We start from the raw sequence: 17,898 nt of genomic DNA on the forward strand, positions 1-17,898 counted from the left end.
AAAAAAAAACAAACACAGAATATTGAGGCAATTATTCCCTTAAGAAGGAAGGAGGCAGGCTGGTGAGAAGTGACTGGGTCCAGACATATCCAACCCATCCTGTGCTCAGCAGGCAGAGGACGGAGGGGCCTGAGATGGAGATGACCCACCCCCACCCCACCCCACACCAATGGCATCACTCACTACTGGAGCAGAATCAGAGACGGCTCCTGTGTGGAACCCTTTGTAGCACCAACTCCGAAGCAGATCTACTCCTAGGACAAGAAGAGCAGGGATGTCATTAAAAAGAACAGAATCAACACTGTCCATACCTCTTGCCAGAGAAGCCCAAAGCACAGTCTACTGAAATTTAACCTCTCACTAAGTAAGGCCTCTTTTGGGCAGGGAGAAGGCATCACCTTTGAGCTTGTTGCCATGGTACTTCTGTTCCCACTGAGTAGTGAGAATGTTGAAATATCGTGGCTGCTCAAAAAAGCGAAGATAACGAGAGGAGATTCGAGAAGGAAAAATTCGTTCAAATTGACCACGGCGAGAAAACTCATCCTCCATCTCAACAAGAATCCGAACGTCATCTGGTGTCAGGACATCCAGCACAGACGCATAGAAGTCCTATGGCAAAGAGGAACAGAGAGGAAGAGGACATGACAGTGTAAGCTGGAGGCACAGAACCAAGCAGCTGAGGGACAGGAGCACAGTTCGGGGGCCTGAGGGCTCCAAGACTCCAGTGCCGCCTGGTGGGCCAGCTCAGGTCTCATCTACCCCCACGTCTCCAAGCTCAGCTCAGGGAGGAAGATACCACTGAGAGGTTACATAGTCTGTTGGAGGAGTCAAGATCATGACCCAGCAACTCAGATTTGGCAATAGTCTTGAGCTTGACACTCTACCCACTAACTCCCAGGAGCTCATACACCTCAGGGAGAGAAAGGGTTTACAACTCTTAACAAAAAGAATAAGCTAAATACAGCATTTTTAGAGAGAAGTCATCAGTGCTCTCCCAGAATGATGTATGTGCCAACAAATCTCTGCGCAACAAAGGGATCTCAGACCTGGAGAGGAACCTTACCCTACAGAAAGGAAAAATGGCTGCCCCGTGATCCCACATATTTGACCAGAGAAGCTTCTGATGGAGAGCAGGCCATCTCCTACCTGGTCAGGAATCTTGGGGGTCAGATAATAGGCTTTCTTCATCCTCTGTGCAGTGAAGTGCTCTGGGGCCATTCGATTTTTGTCCCTGGGGGAACTGGGCAGGCTAAGGGAGGGGTGGAAAGGAAGCAAGGGTAAGATCAGCACGTTTACACCCTGAGGACACGTGGGTCAGTCCAGCCTGAGAAGACACCCTTAACAGGGAAGAAGTCCACACAAGCAGTCTGTCTAAAAGTCAAAGATCACGTGTTGGATGAACTAAGGGAATATAAAATACCTCTTTAGGTTACACTGGTTAAAACGAAGACCCTGGAATAACCACTGTATAGTTTGATTTAGTGAATGCATACTAAACACCCAATCCAGCCCTACTGGCTGTGTCACAGGAAAGTTACCTGAACCTCACTGTACCTCAGTTTCCTCATCCACATTACTAAGATTACTACTGACGGAGAATTGAAAGAAGGCCACCAAGAAGCATAGAGGATAGTTAATGTCAAGTAGCTACCAAATGACAAGTAACCACAGCACAGAATCAAACATGTCTACAAGGTATAGTGGAGAAGGCAAGTTTTGTTACCACCAGCAAATCAGGATTTGAAGCGTAGCTCTAGTCCTTTTCAGTTGAATAACCTTAATGGGTTACTTAATACTTGGGATATTCAGTTTCCTCAGCTACAAAATGAGGATACTACTACCAACCTCACAGAACTGCTGTAGGAAGTACCAAGTAAGTATCAGCTCCCTTCCATCAAGAGTGGTCCTGAGGGGGAAGGTGTGTGGAGCAGAGAACCCACACTGGCCTGGCCTTGTGAGGATGCAGTTGTTAGCGAGGCTTTGATGGATGTGTGAGGGGCACTTCAGGAGGAAAAATTCCCAAGAGCTTGGAAGAGGGGACCAGGACCTTATGGGTCAACTGTGAGAGGCAACAAATATTTGCGAGAGGAAATGGAACTGGTCCTTACAGTCACATCAACCTTGAGGTTCCTGAGAGTGTGCCAGAGCGCAGGTATAGGAAGAGGAGTAAAGAGAGGGATGTCTGGGAAAGGGAGGGAAACAACTTAAGGCTGATTCCCCAGGTCCCAGAGCGATTTCCAAACAGAGAAGCAAAATTACCAACACGCTCTTGGAGCACTGAGGCAACAGAGAGGCACAGGGGGGCTCACACAGAGAACAAGCAGGCTGACCTGGTGGTGGAGCTGCTGGAGCTGCTTGAGCTGGAAGCAATATCATCTGCGCTGGGCAGGACAAAACCTGCCAGGTTCAGGAGGTCACGGATCATCTGGCCTTTGATGCTGATGTCCAATGGAGAGTTAGAGTGGAGACTATGGGGAAAAGAAGCAGAGTTCAAAGAGGCACTCCACAAATGCTTCCAGTCCTAAATCCAAGCCAGTACTAGCCCTGCTTACTCCCTGGCTGCCCCAGGATGAAACATGCAGACTCCTGAGCACATCCTGGGAGTCTCCTTACTCCAGAGAGAGAATAACTTCTCTCAGAGTGGTACTTTGAGTTGCTAGGGAAAAGCATGCCATTGGGATCAAGTTTAAAAAAATAACTTTAAAAAAAAATATATATATATATATATAATATAAAAAAAAACAAACAAACAACTTTTAATAATCTCTCTCTCCATCCAACCTTGAGATAATGGCAAAGAACGAATGTGTGAGCAAACAGACCATGAAGGGAAACACAAATCCCAAAGTCAGCAAGACCAGATCAGAAACAGACTTCAGAGGTTTGGGGAAAATTGGACTGTTGAGGACCTAAGAAACCATCTACCTTGGGGAAATGTTTACTTCCAGGACCCACGGCTTAAGGTTCTCGTCCAGCATGATGTCAAAACCGAAGAGCTCGTGGCAGTTGTAGGGTCGCCGCACATACATCTTCAGCAGGCTGATCACGTAGGGCTCGGACCTGGTCACAGGGAGGAGGAAGTATTCGGTCCAGCTCCTCCAGAAGGGCCCTGCCCAGAGCGGCCCTGCCAGTGCAATGGCCCAGAGAGGGGAGAAAAAAACAACCCAAGGAAAGTAGCTCTCAAGAGACACTTCTAACCAGGGCCAGCAGTTCTATAGGAAAGCAGAGTTCAGCTCTATCTGCTCCACCCCATTCTTGCCCTCAGAAGCTGAAACACAGTACAGTGCAAGTCTAGAGCACAGCAGTGTGGGGGCCCAGAAGACCAGAAAGGGGGTCAGTGGCCGCCCCACAACCAGAGTGGCAGTATGACTCACGAAATGATGGTTTTGACAACAACATCCTTTATCTTCTCCCAGATGACATCACTATTGACTCCCTTCTGGCTCAGGTAGTTCCATAAAGCCTTCAATGCCCTGGCAGGGGGAGGGGGAAGGAGACCAGAGTATGTGGTGTTATAGCCTCAGAATGAGTGATGATGAAGAAAAGAGAAAAAGGAATTAAGAGGCCCAAAGGTATTTTCTTCATTTGATATTTTGATTTTAGAAAGAAATGAATTTGAATGCTAACAAACCAACTCTGAATCACCAAGTCTTTGTATAATCTTTCCATCTTATATTAACTCTCCACTCACCACCCCCCAACCCCCCAAAACTCAAAACTCTGAGCATTGTTAGCCCCACTGGAAGGAACACTGCCTGAGTACCATTTGTGGCCCTGGCAGGCGGTTTCATCTTCATTGGCCTGGTAGTCCGTATTCTTTTTATTGACACTGTAGTTGGTCAGGTGCATGAACTTGTTGCTAAGACTTTTCATGGAAGGGGAATACCTAGAAGTGGAGAGAAAGACGCAGAGTTCTAAGATGGTGGGACAGCATATGGACAACATTCCAAAACATTTTCCTAAAACCTGAAGAGGTAAAATCCCAACAAGGAGACAGATCTTTTCAGATGTACAAGGACTTGAAAAGTATGTACACTAGTATGGCCACTTTCTAGAAATTCACCTCCTTTTCCTCTCTAATGTCTTACAAAAAGACCCTCTCAGGATGGCTAAGACTCCTAGTGAATTCACTGTACTAGAGCATCTCCTTATTTCTCATTTACCCTGTTAGATTTTCTGGCATAGAACTTCGGAAACCCCTGTAAACATCTAAGTATTGAGAAGTAGTAAAAGTACGAGGCACATCTCTTGTTCCACATTTGCTCTTTGACCACACAGTTCCTGACAGAGTCCTTGCAATTTCCTAGGTGACAGCAGTGTCTTTTGTCCCAATAAAGCAAATCTGGGTGCGCTTTTGGAATAGAGCTGGTCACTAGAAAGACCAAGGCATGATTAGAAGCTTAGAATTTTCAACCCCCATGCCTCCAATCTCCAGAAACAGGAAAGGGGCTCAAAATGGAATTAACGACAAAGCATGCCTATGTGATGAAGTCGCCATAAAAATCCCACAAACTCGGTTTAGAGAGCTTCCAGGTGGGTGAATATGTGGAAATGGAGGCAGCAGAAGCTTGGTGCCCCTTCCAACATCGTTTGCACTCTGAATCTTTTCCATCTGGACCGTCAACTGTCACCTTTATCATATCCTTTTAACAAACCAGTAAACTGTTCTCCTGAGTTCTGTGAGGTGCTCTGCAAATTAACTGAATCCAGAAGGGGTCACTGGAACCCCAGAGCCACAGCTGAGTGATCAGGAGCGCAGGCTGACAACTGGGCTTGCAGCTGGCTTCTGCGGGGATGGGAGCAGTTCTGTGGGGCAGAGCCCTCACCTGTGGGTCGTACTCTCTCCCACGATAAACAGCCAGATGGATTTAAACTGTAGGACACCCTGCTGGTATTCGGGAGAGGTGCTTAGGCTGGGGGGAGTGGGGAAGGAATCCCCACACACTCATGAGCAGAACTGGAAGTAAGCTATTCTATGTGAAAGTCAAGGGGACACACGGGAGGAAAGGAAGACCAGGTTTCCCTAAATAAACCCACTGTCTTTCTGGCTAACAAAACACCAATTACTTTTCAGTGTCCTCCAGCTTTCCTCCCTCTTAGGAAAACGCCCAAAATAGTCAGGGTAACACCTCACCACTATCACATACTTGCAACTGGCAAAGCGGACAAGTCCGTCTGAAAAGAGGTAAATCCGCAGGGGGTCGTAGGAGGTGACGTAAACGTAGATGCGCAGATCAAACTTACTGCCACTGATGAGGTAGGGTTTGTGTAGGTACCTATGTAGGGGACAAGTCGGTCAGGCACATGACAGATGAGCTAAGGGGTCAGTGGGTAAATGAGGAAAAAGCCAACTGACATACTCCAAGATAGGCCTAAAACAGTTACCGAGGAAAGAATTCAGCTAGCAGGACAAAAGGCCAGAGAACACTGTAAAAAGAGGGCGTCCAGGCCGAGAAGATGGGTAATTAGGAGGGAAACAGGCTCACCTCTGCACCAAAAGAGGCCTTCGCTTGGGGAGCTGACTCCACTTGTGAATGACCTGGATGCCAATGCCTCGAGCGGAAGCTGGCTAGAAGCAGAAAGCAGAGGACATTTGCTCCTGGCCCAGCGCTCTGGTTGTCCCTCTTTCGGACCAAGTCCACCATCTACTACCCACTGTGACTCACTCACTGGTTTAACAATCCACTTTTGGCGGCTGCTGCTCTCCCAGGCTTTCCGCAGAAGCTTGGCGTCCTGGGGCAGGATAAAGGATTGGGGGAAGAAACTGAACTCCTTCCTGCCAAAGCGGCTCTGCATACGGGACAGGTTCCGCCACAGTCTGTCCTTTCGCCCAATCTGGAATGAACCTGGGAAGTGATTCAGCTACAGAAGGGACAAAGTTGAGAGTCGGAAGAGGACCCAGGTGAGTACACAAGGAAAATGCAATACTCACTATACCATTCCGCCTTCCTTAGTGACACTCTAAGCCTCTGTTCCATCTTATTATCACCACTCGATGGTCCTTAAGTATTAGCTGCCAATTACTCACCAAAAGATAACAAAGACACAAACCAACCACAAAAAAATGTAATGTTCCTTAGAGTTGATAGTTGATGACATTTACCAGCAACAGACATGGCAGTCACCACCAGCACAAAACAAAAAAGCTGTTAATTCTTTTTCACAACAGCTTATAGAACAAAACAGGAAAGCATATGGTCTTCAATAACTCTGGGGCAAGGGTCTTGTGTTCCAACATAAGACAAGAGTCCTCTTAATACATAGTCAATTCTGGGGAATTTAGTCGATGCGGCAGTTACAGGAAAAACATAATCACGACACATCAGGGAAAAGCCTCTCTGAGAGCCTCGACTGCCCAAGACCTGCAGCTAAACTGTTGATGTGTACGATCTGCCAGACTCACACTACACCCTCCTCTGGTAACTCATCCAGTCCTTTATAAACCTTGATAATTTCTCCATGGTCACCATCCTCTTCTCTCCCCCATTCCCAACCTCCTCCTGCCTAGGAACATCCCAGGGGAAAGAGTCTCAGAAAGATCCATACCTTCTGATGCTCCCGGATGGATCGGAAACTAGGAGATTTCATGTGGTGGCCCCAGCAGCCCAGCCAGTCATCATTTCCTACAGAAGACACATAAGGGAGTCAGTTCTGCCAGCTCAGTCCCTGGGACAGAGAGGGGCTCAGAAACTCCTAAAGTACCACTGAGCCTGGGCACAGTTCCCAGACCCTGTTCTCAGAGTTGCCCTGGAGCTGCCCTACATGAGGCTCCAGGATGAGGGACAGAACAATGGACCTTTGTTTTCCTATTTTGAGGAACAGGCGTCAGCTCACAGGGATTTCAGAGGTATGTCCCCAGATACAGTTGGCAACTTCAAGACAGGGTGCTATGTGGATAGCAGGAAGTATCTAGGGCTCACCTCCTGTCCAAAGCTCTTCTGTTGGGAGGAAAGGACAGGCTTGAAGGAATAAGTGACTCACGCTTGCTGACTTTGAAGTGGGACCGTCCAATGGTCTGCTTAACAATGTTGGGGGTCACTGTGCTCATCTTCCACCGAAGCAGCTTTCTCTGCTCCCAGGGAAGTTTCTCCACTGAGGGAAAAGGGGGCAGGAGGTAGAGGAAAACAAGAGACTGAAGATTCTCGAGAAAAGAGAAAAGATGGCTCTGTTCAACCTTGTCTGAAGCAGGCCTATCACTAAGTACTGCTCCAGGTCTAAATTTCAGAGGAGCATGCTTTGGGGGGGGGGTACAGACGGGAGCAGCCCATGAATAAGGAATGCAGGAAGAAGGGGCAACTGATGGGAAAGAAACAAGTTATAGAGCATGAACTAAGCATGAGATTATAAGGCCAATAAAGGGTCAGTTAAAAGGTGAGAAAACAGGCCATATTAAACCAGCAGGGGTGGTAAGAAGGGGGAAGCTGAGTTCAAAGTGTGAGGATAACCACCATAACAGCCCCTTCTACTCCTCCCATCTTTGTGAGTCTCTTTCCTTCTCCTGGGGGCTCCCCTGAGGTTTACCTCTCTCATCCCGAGTGCCAAAATAGATGGTAGGGGGCACATTGGGAAAGAGACTGTAGATAAGAGCTGGTCGGACAACTTTCTCAGTGGAAAGGGATTTGGTCAGAATCTCCGTGCAGTTCCTAAGATAAAAACAGACATGTGGCAAGGAAAGACAAGGCCCAGCCCTTAGGTGTTGTTATGGTTACTTATCATTTCTTTTGGGTGTTCTTTTAAATTGTGATTCTACAGAGACAAGTGCTTAATAATTTTGCAAATAATGACCCGTACAATGCAAGCAAGGGCTAACCAATATAGAACTGCACCATTAAGTGCCACCTAAAGACAAAATTTCCCAGCACTTCATCCTATGAGACAGCTCCAGATTTTGGGATGCCAAGCCATGGGCCAGATAAGTCCCTGAAAAGAGCAGTTCCCAGCAGATAGTGAATTCTGTAGGTAATAACAGAGGACTATGCTACTCTAAGACAAAGAGAAATAGATGATAAGGATAATTAAAATGGAAGAAAACTACTAAAGATCTAAGAAGTATAGAGGTTTTTAAAGGGGAAAAAAGCAACAGTTAGTAATGAGTTAGTAATGCTTCTAACTCATTTTATATTTAGGTTTTCTGAAGATACAAGGATGATTAACTCTTCTTCATTTTGGAAATGATTGTGAAGCCAGACTTACATACAGAGCTGTGAGATAAAGCAGCCCTAGGGATCTGGGGCAGAAGGCCTCACGGGGTCCCTACTGGGTTTTCCAACAATGGCTTGGCCAGGGTTATCACAACAGGGCTCAAAAAGAGTCAATCCTCAAGTAACACAGTTGGGAAAAAATAAAATTTTAGCAATTCAAAGGTATTTGATTTTAGGCATCCTTAAAATGCAAAGTGGTTTGGGATTCATCAACCTCAATGTTTAAGCCTCAGAGAGGTTAAGATCTGTACATTGTATAGGCATTGAAATCATAAGCAAATTATTACCACCTTTTGTGAATTTTATCTTATCAATCAAAAAAGTTAAATAAAGGGCTGAGCAGCTGTCTTGATGTATGCCTGATGCTGAATCTAGCATCTACCAACAATCTACACAGCTAACACTCACCGAGAGATCACTGCCACCGACTCGCTGGGGGAGACACCACTGAAGGAGGAGTACTCTGAGTCTCCTAGGGGAAGAGCAGAGAAGTTCCAACTGGGAGAGGCTGCTACACAAACTTGCCAAGCCCAGGAAGCTCTTCCTTGGACATCCTGGGCTCAGCCATCTTGCGTAGCCATAAGCACCACCCTGCTGCCTCACACTGTGCCATCCTGAAGCTTAAGTACCAGGGAGAAGGCAAAACTGTGGGACAGGAGGACTAAAGAACAAAGTACCACAAAAGCTACTATCACTTTAGACACCCCCAAAGTCCATTAGTGTAGAGTCAAGGACCTGGTACACATTTGTTAGCCCCCTTCCCTGCAGATGGTGCCCAACTCTCCGTTGGAGGTAAGAAGGCCCCCCACGCACCTTCTTCCTCCTCTTCATTCTCATCATGGCTACAGCTGTCTTCCAAACCATCAACAAGCTCTTCTTCTAAATCTTCAGCCTCCACCTGGTCTAGCTGGAGGTCAGTAGCTGAACTATAAAGAAGAACCATGTCCCCAAGCTGAGTTAACTCCAAAAGACATGTCAGTTTCTCAGTCCTTCATCATTTCCCAATGTTTGTCTTTTCCCCAATCACCAACCTGCTGTCTCTTGCCTGGATCTCTTGCCCTCATAGCTTAGGTCTAGTCATAGTTCCTCAACCTTACATCCCCTACTCTGTAGAGAAGCACTAAGTCTTCCATCTTCTTTGAAGTCCATAGCATTTAAGTACATAATTCTGCATATAAAACACCATCAATGAATGTCTGATAATTGACCTCAAATGTCCCTAGACCTCTCTCTGGGAACTCAGAATAGATGTTACTGTATCATGCTACAGAGAGGTAACAAGGCATAAAAGACAGAGCCACGTCTGTGTATGCTCTGACTCTGAAACGGCTATCACTCAGGAACAACTGAGAACTTAACTATATTTGGAATTAGGGAGAAAGCCACAGAACCCAACATATGGTGTTTAGGATTTTTACTTCTACCCTGGGTATAACCTAAAAAAGGGATCAGTAAACTCTTCCTCTAAGAAAGCAGACAGTGTATTTAGTTGTGTGGGCCATTCAGTATGTCACAACTACTCAACCCGAAAATTTTAACATAAAGGAGTAGTAAATGAATGGGTAAGGCTGTGTTTCAATAAAACTTTATTTACAAAAAGCAGGAGACACATGCATAGTTAGCATGCAAGTTGTGGTTTGCTGCTCTCTGTCCAAAAGGAAACCACAATTCTATGGCAGCTAAATAATAAAAACAAACTTCAGAGCTACTGACTGGGTCAGTGTCTCCGAAGTATGGTGTATACATTCTACTGTCTAAGTGAGCCCAAAGCCCCCAACTTACCCAATATCCTGAGTAGGCAAGTCCAGCTGTCTGGATACCTCAGGCCCCTCCTTCCCAAGTTGGCTCAGATGGATGGAAGAGAGGCAGGTAGTCATGTCAGCTACAGCAAGGGGCTGAGCAGGAGAAGGCAGAACTAGATTTTTGTCTTCTTCAAGTGGCGGAGAGCTGACCTCTGGCAGAGATCCACAAGTAGGGCTGTGACTGAGCCCACTGGTGTGTGAGGCAAGGAGGTGAATGCTGATACGCTTAGTACAAAAGACTGTACTGTCCAATTCCAAGGTGTCTGAGGCCTCAGAGAAGATCCTACTGTCTGCTCCAGCATCCTCCTGAGAAAACTGTTGGCCTATTACAGGTTTCCATTGTGTGTTCTTGTTGAGGGGTGTCCATTGCAAGCTGGGATTCATGAAAGACTGTTCAAACTGGTAGCTTTGTCTTGGCTTCTCAAAACTTCTTGCAGTCAACTTCCTTACGGCCTCAGTGAATCGAACTTCCTTAGTCAGAGCCTGGGATGCAGAGCTGCCATCGAGGCTATAGGGAAACGGCTCTGCCCTCATGCCTAAGTTACTCTGATTGTACCGGGGAGAGGCAACACTGGTGGTGGAAGTGTTGAAGGAGTTAGGGGTAGTTGGGCTGTTGTGGACAGGGGCATCACTTAGTGCAGTGCCACTATTTTGGGAAACCTTGTGTTCAACAGGCTGGAGTATACAGTCTCCAGTGCCTCCTGAATGACGCCAAGAGACAAGTTGGATTTTGGGTGAGGATACTGGCTTCAGGCCCTCAGTGGCCTGCGATAAAGGCACTTTAGTGCTATTTGGCCTCATGAAGGAGTTGTTATTTAGCATGGGTTTGTAGGAAGAAGAGAGTGGAGATGGGATCTTCCCTGAGATGGCAGAGGCCAGGCTCTTCCCTGAAGGGTTTTCCCCAGCTGCTCCCAGCGAGAGGTATGGATCTGTGGGTAAGGATGCCATGGGCTGGGTAATGGGGGAAACCATGGGAGAGGTGGCCTTATTGGCAGTGAGACTGACAGGGAGACTCTGTTGAGGGAGAGAAAAAGGTCTTTTGTCTGATGGGCTTGAACGCAAGCAAAAAGACTCCAGCTGCTGGTATGGTTTGTGTCTGTAGTTGGAGCGGCGGTACAGCAGGGGATTGCTGATCAAGTCCGGGAGAGAGTGCAGGTAACAGGAGTTGCTATGGCCTGCAATGACTGCTGTGGTCCCAGAGCTACATAAAGTGCTGGGGCAAAAGAAATACGCTGGCTGAGGTGGGACACCCAAGAGGCCTGTGCCCAATCCTGCTGTAAGTGTCCCCACGTGCTTTTTCTCCAGCTTCCAAATCGGCTTCACCTGCTGATGGGCCTGAGACCAGACTTTGCCCTCAGAGGGTTTCTCAGGTGATGGGGCAGGCACAGTGCCTGAGAGACCACTCTGCTTGAAGCTGTTTCCCCGCCGGAGGCCAATACTGTAATGCTCCGTTCCCGCTGAGGCCATGAGGGGTCCACATCATGGCCACATGGCTTCATGGCCTGGCTCAGGTAAGGGGCCACGCACCTTCAGTAGTAGCCTCAGCATCCTAGAAGCCTGTCAGCCTAAAAGGAAAAATCAATTGGGAACACTGAAATCCTAGGGCGAGAGATTCAATGCAATACAGTCCTACTTCAGCATTTTCCCTGGGCAACCAGTCTAGGTCATCAATGGGGGAAGACTCCCAGGATGTTTCAGTGGTCTTCCTGCTGCCCTCATCAATCAAAGCAGCTTCATCAAGAACTGGGACAGTAAGGCCTTGTCACTCAGAGTCTGCTAACGTGCTCCCACTCTCACTGCGCTCTTTCCTCTTTCTCCAAAGAAAACGACATTTTTCTGTCTCACCATTCACAATCTTATATGAGTGGCTTCCTTCCCTCACCTAATACCAGTGTGGTTTGGAATCAGGCAAATTTGAGGGTGGAAGAGAAACTATCTTCTACTTCACCAACCAATTCTCCAAAATGAAAGATCACTTGAGGAATCTATTTTATATTTACTGTTCCCTAACCAGTTTTCAGCTGCCCCTGGTGCAGTGTCCTGTCCACAGTTAAGTGTGACAAGTTCAGATGCTGATCTCTGGAGTTCATTCTGGTGCTGAGGCAATTTCATCTCTTCAAGTCTTGCCACCTACATAAATCTAGACTCTTATCATCCCACCTGTTAATAGGAAAAAGAAACAAGACAGTTCTATCTAATGTAACTTTATATCCAGCAGCCACAGTGGGGGAGTGGGTTATGGGGGGCAAAAAAAGTAAGAGGAGAAGTGCTTTCTTTATTCCAAACCCCAGGCTTCAGTTTGGAGGCAGAGCCTGGTTATAGATTTCTCTCATTCAATATTTCCTCTAATGCAAACACCTAGCTGAGACGTAAGTCCTGAGTCCTAGTCTGTTCAGGATAATCACTTATTTTCTAAGTCAAAACAGAACTTATTCCAGATTTTACAAATGCAGGGAAAGGTAGGCCTGTTTTCATGACAGCGCTCAAGGGGTGAAAAATAATACCTTTCTGGAAGAAGGCATTTATCCAGGTAAACTCTAAATGGAATCTTTGCATCCTTGTCAAGTGTGTTCACAGAAGCTAAAGGAAAGATTATCAGCTAAGAATTTCTTCAGCTCAACTTCATTAAAACACAACTTCAGGGTCCTCCTCAGTGGCAAAATGGGTTAAGCGGAGCACTGTGGAGCTGACTTTTTAGTGTGAGTTCGATCACCTCCCGGCCAGGGAGGTGACCCATATGGCGCAGCAGACCTCTCCTGACCCACCTGCTGCTTCCCTCAGCAGTGTACTTCATCGATCTGCCTGTTCTGCTCCCAGTTCTGTCTCTAGTGAATCCTTTCACTGCCCCCTGGACCTAAGGCCTGTATTCCAGTTCTGTATATATAAATAAATAAATCTTTAAAAAAAAAAAAAAAAAAACACAACTTCAACAGAGAGAGGATTTCCTAAGAGAATGATGGCCAAGGAAGAGCCACAATTCTGTATATAGCTACAGGAATTGTGATGTCATCTACCAACCAAAAGTCTGCAGAAGCCACATGATGTCAACAACCTCTTTTCCTGCAAAGGATGAAAAGGATGACCCCAAAGGATTCTTTCCCACAAATACAAAAATCGTCTCTCACCACTAGCAATACTGAAAATGAGAGTGGACTAAAAACTGCCTAAATGCTAAATTAGAGCTTGATACCTGTAATTAATTACAGGGACCAATTATGAACCTCCACTAAGTGCAGACTATGGAAAAATGCAAAAGTCAATTACATTCTGCTCACGTATGGTAGAAACGCATAAACAAAGGAGAGTCAAATTCTGCCGGTGACTTGTCAAGACCACACACGAGAGGGCAAGCGAGCTGTACACTCAACAGTCAGTCCCAAATCATCCTCCTCCAGAAATCATCTTGTCTCACCAGTGCACCACAACAGACACGCAAAAGGGCTGGAGAAAAGGGAAAAAGAAAGGAAATTTCAAACTGGTACACTCTGGAAAAAATACCCCACTTGTGGCTCCTCCTATAAATCTTGCTGTCTCAGACCTTGATGCTCTTCCACGTGCCCCTCCTTGGAGCCCTCTCCTTCCCCTTCACCAGACCAAAAAAGAATCTGCTCAAATACAGCCTTTTCCAGCTATCCTTCCCAGACCCCCCAGTTCTAACAGGATGCCTCCTTTCTGTGCTCACACTGTTGCTGTTTTCATTACACAGAACTCTACAAAGGGGCTATCTCCTCTGGTCAGGAGCCAGGAGCATGTTTTCCTCCAGCTGATGTCTGCAGTACAGTGTCTGGCACGCAGTAAGTCCTCACTACTCTGCTGAATAATTCCACTTTAGTTCAGTGAGCGAAGAGGTAGCACACTGCCAATGAAGAATTCTAGTTTGGGCCCCTAGCAAATGTCAGGTACCATGCTAGATACTTCACCTGTGTTGTCCCATTTAATACTCACAGAAACCTTACGTTTAATCTATTCATAATGAACCTGAGACTCAAAAAAGTTAACTTTTCTGTAGTTAAATGACCAGTAAGGAGTGCCCCAATTAAAACTCGAGTTTGTCTGATTCCACGTGGCCTTTAAATAAATGAACATATTTTTGTCCCTGTCTCAACTATCCCTTACTTTCAGGTAGGTAAGACAAAAACCTGTTAGAAACATTTCTCCTGCTTACACCAAGCCCCTCTGTACTGTGGCCCACCCCACTTTCACCTACAGAGGCAGGCGCTCACTGCATACCAGCCTCAGGGTGCAGCAAGGAGAAGCCTTCCTTCTCACACACCTCCCTGTTTCTCACTATATTTGTCCTCCGTGCCAGGAACACTGACCACAGACCAGCATCTAGCCAGCGTGACATTTAATCCATGCAAGGAAAAGGAGGCTACACTTGCAGCCTCACCAGAAGTTGTTGGTGGCCTATTCCCAAGCAAAGTGAAGCAGGCCAGCTAAGCAAGGGCACAAGGGGTTAAGTAAGTTTCAGCACTATGAAGTTATCTTGCCATCCCCAGCCAGGGAGGTGACCCACATGGCGCAGCAGACCTCCCCATCTGCTGTTCCCTCAGCCTGTTCTGCTCCCCACTCTATCTCTGGTGAATCCTCTCACCTCCGCACCTCTGGCTCACATCCTAGCTCTAGTATGCACAAATAATTCTTTTAAAAAATAAACTTGGAGTACTGATGATTATATTATTTATAACCGATCCACAAATTTCATTATTTTCAATTTACATACATTTTAAGCTACAAATATCCACTATTACTGATAAGCGAAAATTGATACTTACGCTATATGACTAAGTCCAAAAGATCCGCCATCAGTTGACCCTCCAATTAACAGCTTGTGAGAAAATTTACTTTAGAAGCCAAAAACTGACCCCACCTGGAAAAGAATTATTTTGAATCTAACATATTTTACAAAGTTACGAATCTATGCCTTTCTTGTTCTTACGCATAATCCCAGGGGGTAAGGAAGGGGTTAAGGGAACAGGAGGTATAAATAATAAATTACAGCCTGCAGAGTTTAAGTCTGGAAGCAAACAAGGGGAAAGGAAAGGCTTGTTGAGGGCAGAGGAGCTGAGCAGACATTCAAAGAAAAGCCCCTCTGAACCAGCTCTTAAGAATTCTGAGTATGTTTATGCCAAAACAAAGGTCTAAAAGAACATACACTAGGCTTTTATGGTGGTTGTCTTGGGGACAGGGATGAGATAAAAGACGGAAGGGACAGAAGTGGAATCCTTTCTAGCTTATTTCATAGGCATCTGTATTGCTTTATCTTTCAGTAACAAAAATACACACATATTGCTTGTATGAAGCTTTCTAAGCCTCTCCAGGCACCACTACCACAAACAGCCACGAGGCAGTGGCAGTTACCATTCTTGGTGACTTATGCCAAGCAGAATACTGATGAACAGTGACTCATTTTCAGTGCTGAAAAGACAAGAAGTGAGGGACTACCATAACCCCCACCGGGCAGAGGTAACAGAAATTACAAAATCCACATAAAGCATAGTGTGCACATCAAGGCGGAGTCATGCTAACTACTATTGGCTCACAACAATCTAACCTCCCCTCAATCTAACCTCCCCTCAGTCGATTTCTCAAGTAATGAAGGGGTGAAAAACACATGGAGTGTGCAACAATTATTCTACCCCACAACTTCAACTAGTACAAGTAATATCCACTCATAAAAATATCATTTGGAGACTTTTACGAATTTTATTTTTATCATAACTAGACTCCAGCAGCTGTGACTTGACACGAAAACAGCAACTGAGAAGTGCCTTGGGATGTAACAGAAAAAACCCGTTTCTTATAGTTCTTATAACGAGATGGTAGGGATTACTGAAAACACTTGATGAACAGAGTTAAAAAGTGATTGTTACTCAAGCCACAATAACTAAGCCAGAATGGTGCTGGAACAAATACAGACACATAGCCCATTGGGATCAAACTGAAAACCCAGACATAAAGCCACAACTAGCTGGACAACTAAGTAATCTACGACAAGGAACAATGAATACACCCTGGGACAAGGACAGCCTCTTCAATAAATGATGCTGGGAAACTGGACTGCTACATGCAAAAGAATCAAACGACTACTCCTTCATACCATATACAAAGACCAACTCAAAATGGATAAAAGTAAGACCTGAAGCCATAAAGTATATAGAAGGAAACATAGGCAAAACCCTCCATGACATACATCTCAGAAACATCTTTGAGGACTCATCCCTTGAAGCAAAGAAAATGAAGGAAACCATAAACAGCTGGGACTACATCAAACTAAAAAGCTTCTGCACAGCAAAAAAGACAATAACCAAAACGAAGAGCTATTCTACAGATTGAGAGAAAATATTTGCACTTCACACAACTATAAGGGACATATATCAAAGATCAACAAAAGAGCTTATACAACTCAACCAAAAAACCAATAATTCAGTCAAAAAGTAGACAGAAGAACTAAAAAGACACTTCTCCAAAGAGAAAATGCAGATGGCCAATAAGCACATGAAAAAAATCATCAACATGACTTATAATCTGGGAAATGAAAATTAAAATCCCCATGAGATACCACCTCACATCAGTGAAGAGGGCCCACATCAAAAAAAACTGACAGTAGGCCCTCCCTGGTGGCGCAGCGAGTTAAAGCACTGCACTAAGAAGCTAAAGCCACTTCAGCATGAGTTCGAGTCCCACCTGCCCCGGAGGAGATCCACGTGGCGCGGCAGACCTCTCCTGACCCGCCCACACGCTGCTCCCCTCAGCAGTGTACTTCGTCTATCTGCCTGTTCTGCTCCCCACTCTGTCTCTGGTGAATCCTCTCACCCTCCACATCTCTGGCCTGTACCTCAGTAATGTATGAAAAATCAATCTTTAAAAAAAAAACTGACAGTAACAAAATGCTGTGTGAGGATATACACAAAAAGGAATCCTCTTACACTGCTGGTAGGAATGCAAACTGGTCCAACCACTCTGGAAACCTTTGTGGAGGACCCTCAAATTATTGAAAATGGATTTATGACACAGCAATTCCATTCCTAGAAATCTACCCAAAGGATATAAAAAGGTTAATTTGAAAGGAAACCTGCATTTCTTTGTTTACTGTGGAACTATTTCAGTAGCTAAGGCTAGGGAAACAACCTAAATGCCTCAAAATAAATGACTGAATCAAGATGTAGGGTACCCCCCCCACACACAGAGGAATACTACTTAGCAATCTAAAAGATAAACTCATGCCTTTTACAGCGACATGGGTGGAGCCGGAAGGGAAGAGCACAAGAGCATATGGTGACAGCTCATGGGTGAATTTTATGAAGTGGCAATTTTATGAAGATTATACCTGAAGGGAGAAATCAATCATTACACAAACAATGAACAGTGTAGCCTTTCCTGGTGGTGCAGCAGGTTAGAGCCCAGCACTGCAAGGGAGCCGCAGTTGCTTCAGTGCAAGTTGAGTTCAATCCGCAGCCCGGAAGGTGACCCACATGATACAGCAAACCTCTCCTGACTCATTGTGCTCCTCAGCAGTGTACTTTGTCAAATCTGCCTGTTCTGTTCCCCATTCTGCCTGGCCTGTACCCCAGTTCTGTATGAATAAATAACTCTTTAAAAAAATGAATAACAATGTAAAAAATAAGTATTTTTAAGAAGTAGTTACTACTCATTTACTGCCCAGATCCTGATTTCTATATATCATGTGCCAATAAAAGAGACCAAGAAACCAGAGCTCCTTGAAAAACAGCTTCCACAGACAAAACATCAGATGAACCTGGAATATCTTATGCTGTCAAAAAATAAGAAAATGCTCTAAATTTGATAGGAACCTGTCACAAGATCGCAAGAACAACTAACATCATACTTTAATCATTTAAAAAATGACCCAGCGGCCCTCCCTGGTGGCGCAG

The 17,898-nt window shown here is 45.5% G+C and overlaps 1 protein-coding gene across 1 annotated transcript in view; it reads right to left on the bottom strand.

Moving 5' to 3' along the window:
- The window catches only part of TTLL4 (tubulin tyrosine ligase-like family member 4), a 32,820-nt gene that overhangs the window by 3,492 nt on the left and 11,430 nt on the right, over positions 1-17,898 (bottom strand). The window contains exons 2-17 of the mRNA XM_012728962.1: positions 9,984-11,568; positions 9,015-9,127; positions 8,610-8,673; positions 7,522-7,643; positions 6,982-7,092; positions 6,547-6,623; positions 5,671-5,862; positions 5,487-5,569; positions 5,148-5,276; positions 3,764-3,886; positions 3,375-3,473; positions 2,926-3,060; positions 2,331-2,468; positions 1,147-1,249; positions 399-609; positions 184-254 (exon numbers count right to left, since the gene is read on the bottom strand). Coding sequence (XP_012584416.1) covers positions 184-254; positions 399-609; positions 1,147-1,249; positions 2,331-2,468; positions 2,926-3,060; positions 3,375-3,473; positions 3,764-3,886; positions 5,148-5,276; positions 5,487-5,569; positions 5,671-5,862; positions 6,547-6,623; positions 6,982-7,092; positions 7,522-7,643; positions 8,610-8,673; positions 9,015-9,127; positions 9,984-11,470 — 3,258 coding nt within the window. The 5' untranslated portion in view covers positions 11,471-11,568. The remainder of the gene's footprint in view (positions 1-183; positions 255-398; positions 610-1,146; positions 1,250-2,330; positions 2,469-2,925; positions 3,061-3,374; positions 3,474-3,763; positions 3,887-5,147; positions 5,277-5,486; positions 5,570-5,670; positions 5,863-6,546; positions 6,624-6,981; positions 7,093-7,521; positions 7,644-8,609; positions 8,674-9,014; positions 9,128-9,983; positions 11,569-17,898) is intronic.

The sequence above is a fragment of the Condylura cristata genome, unplaced genomic scaffold, assembly GCF_000260355.1.
Source record: "Condylura cristata isolate star-nosed mole 26May11 unplaced genomic scaffold, ConCri1.0 scaffold00002, whole genome shotgun sequence".
NCBI classification, from domain to species: domain Eukaryota; kingdom Metazoa; phylum Chordata; class Mammalia; order Eulipotyphla; family Talpidae; genus Condylura; species Condylura cristata.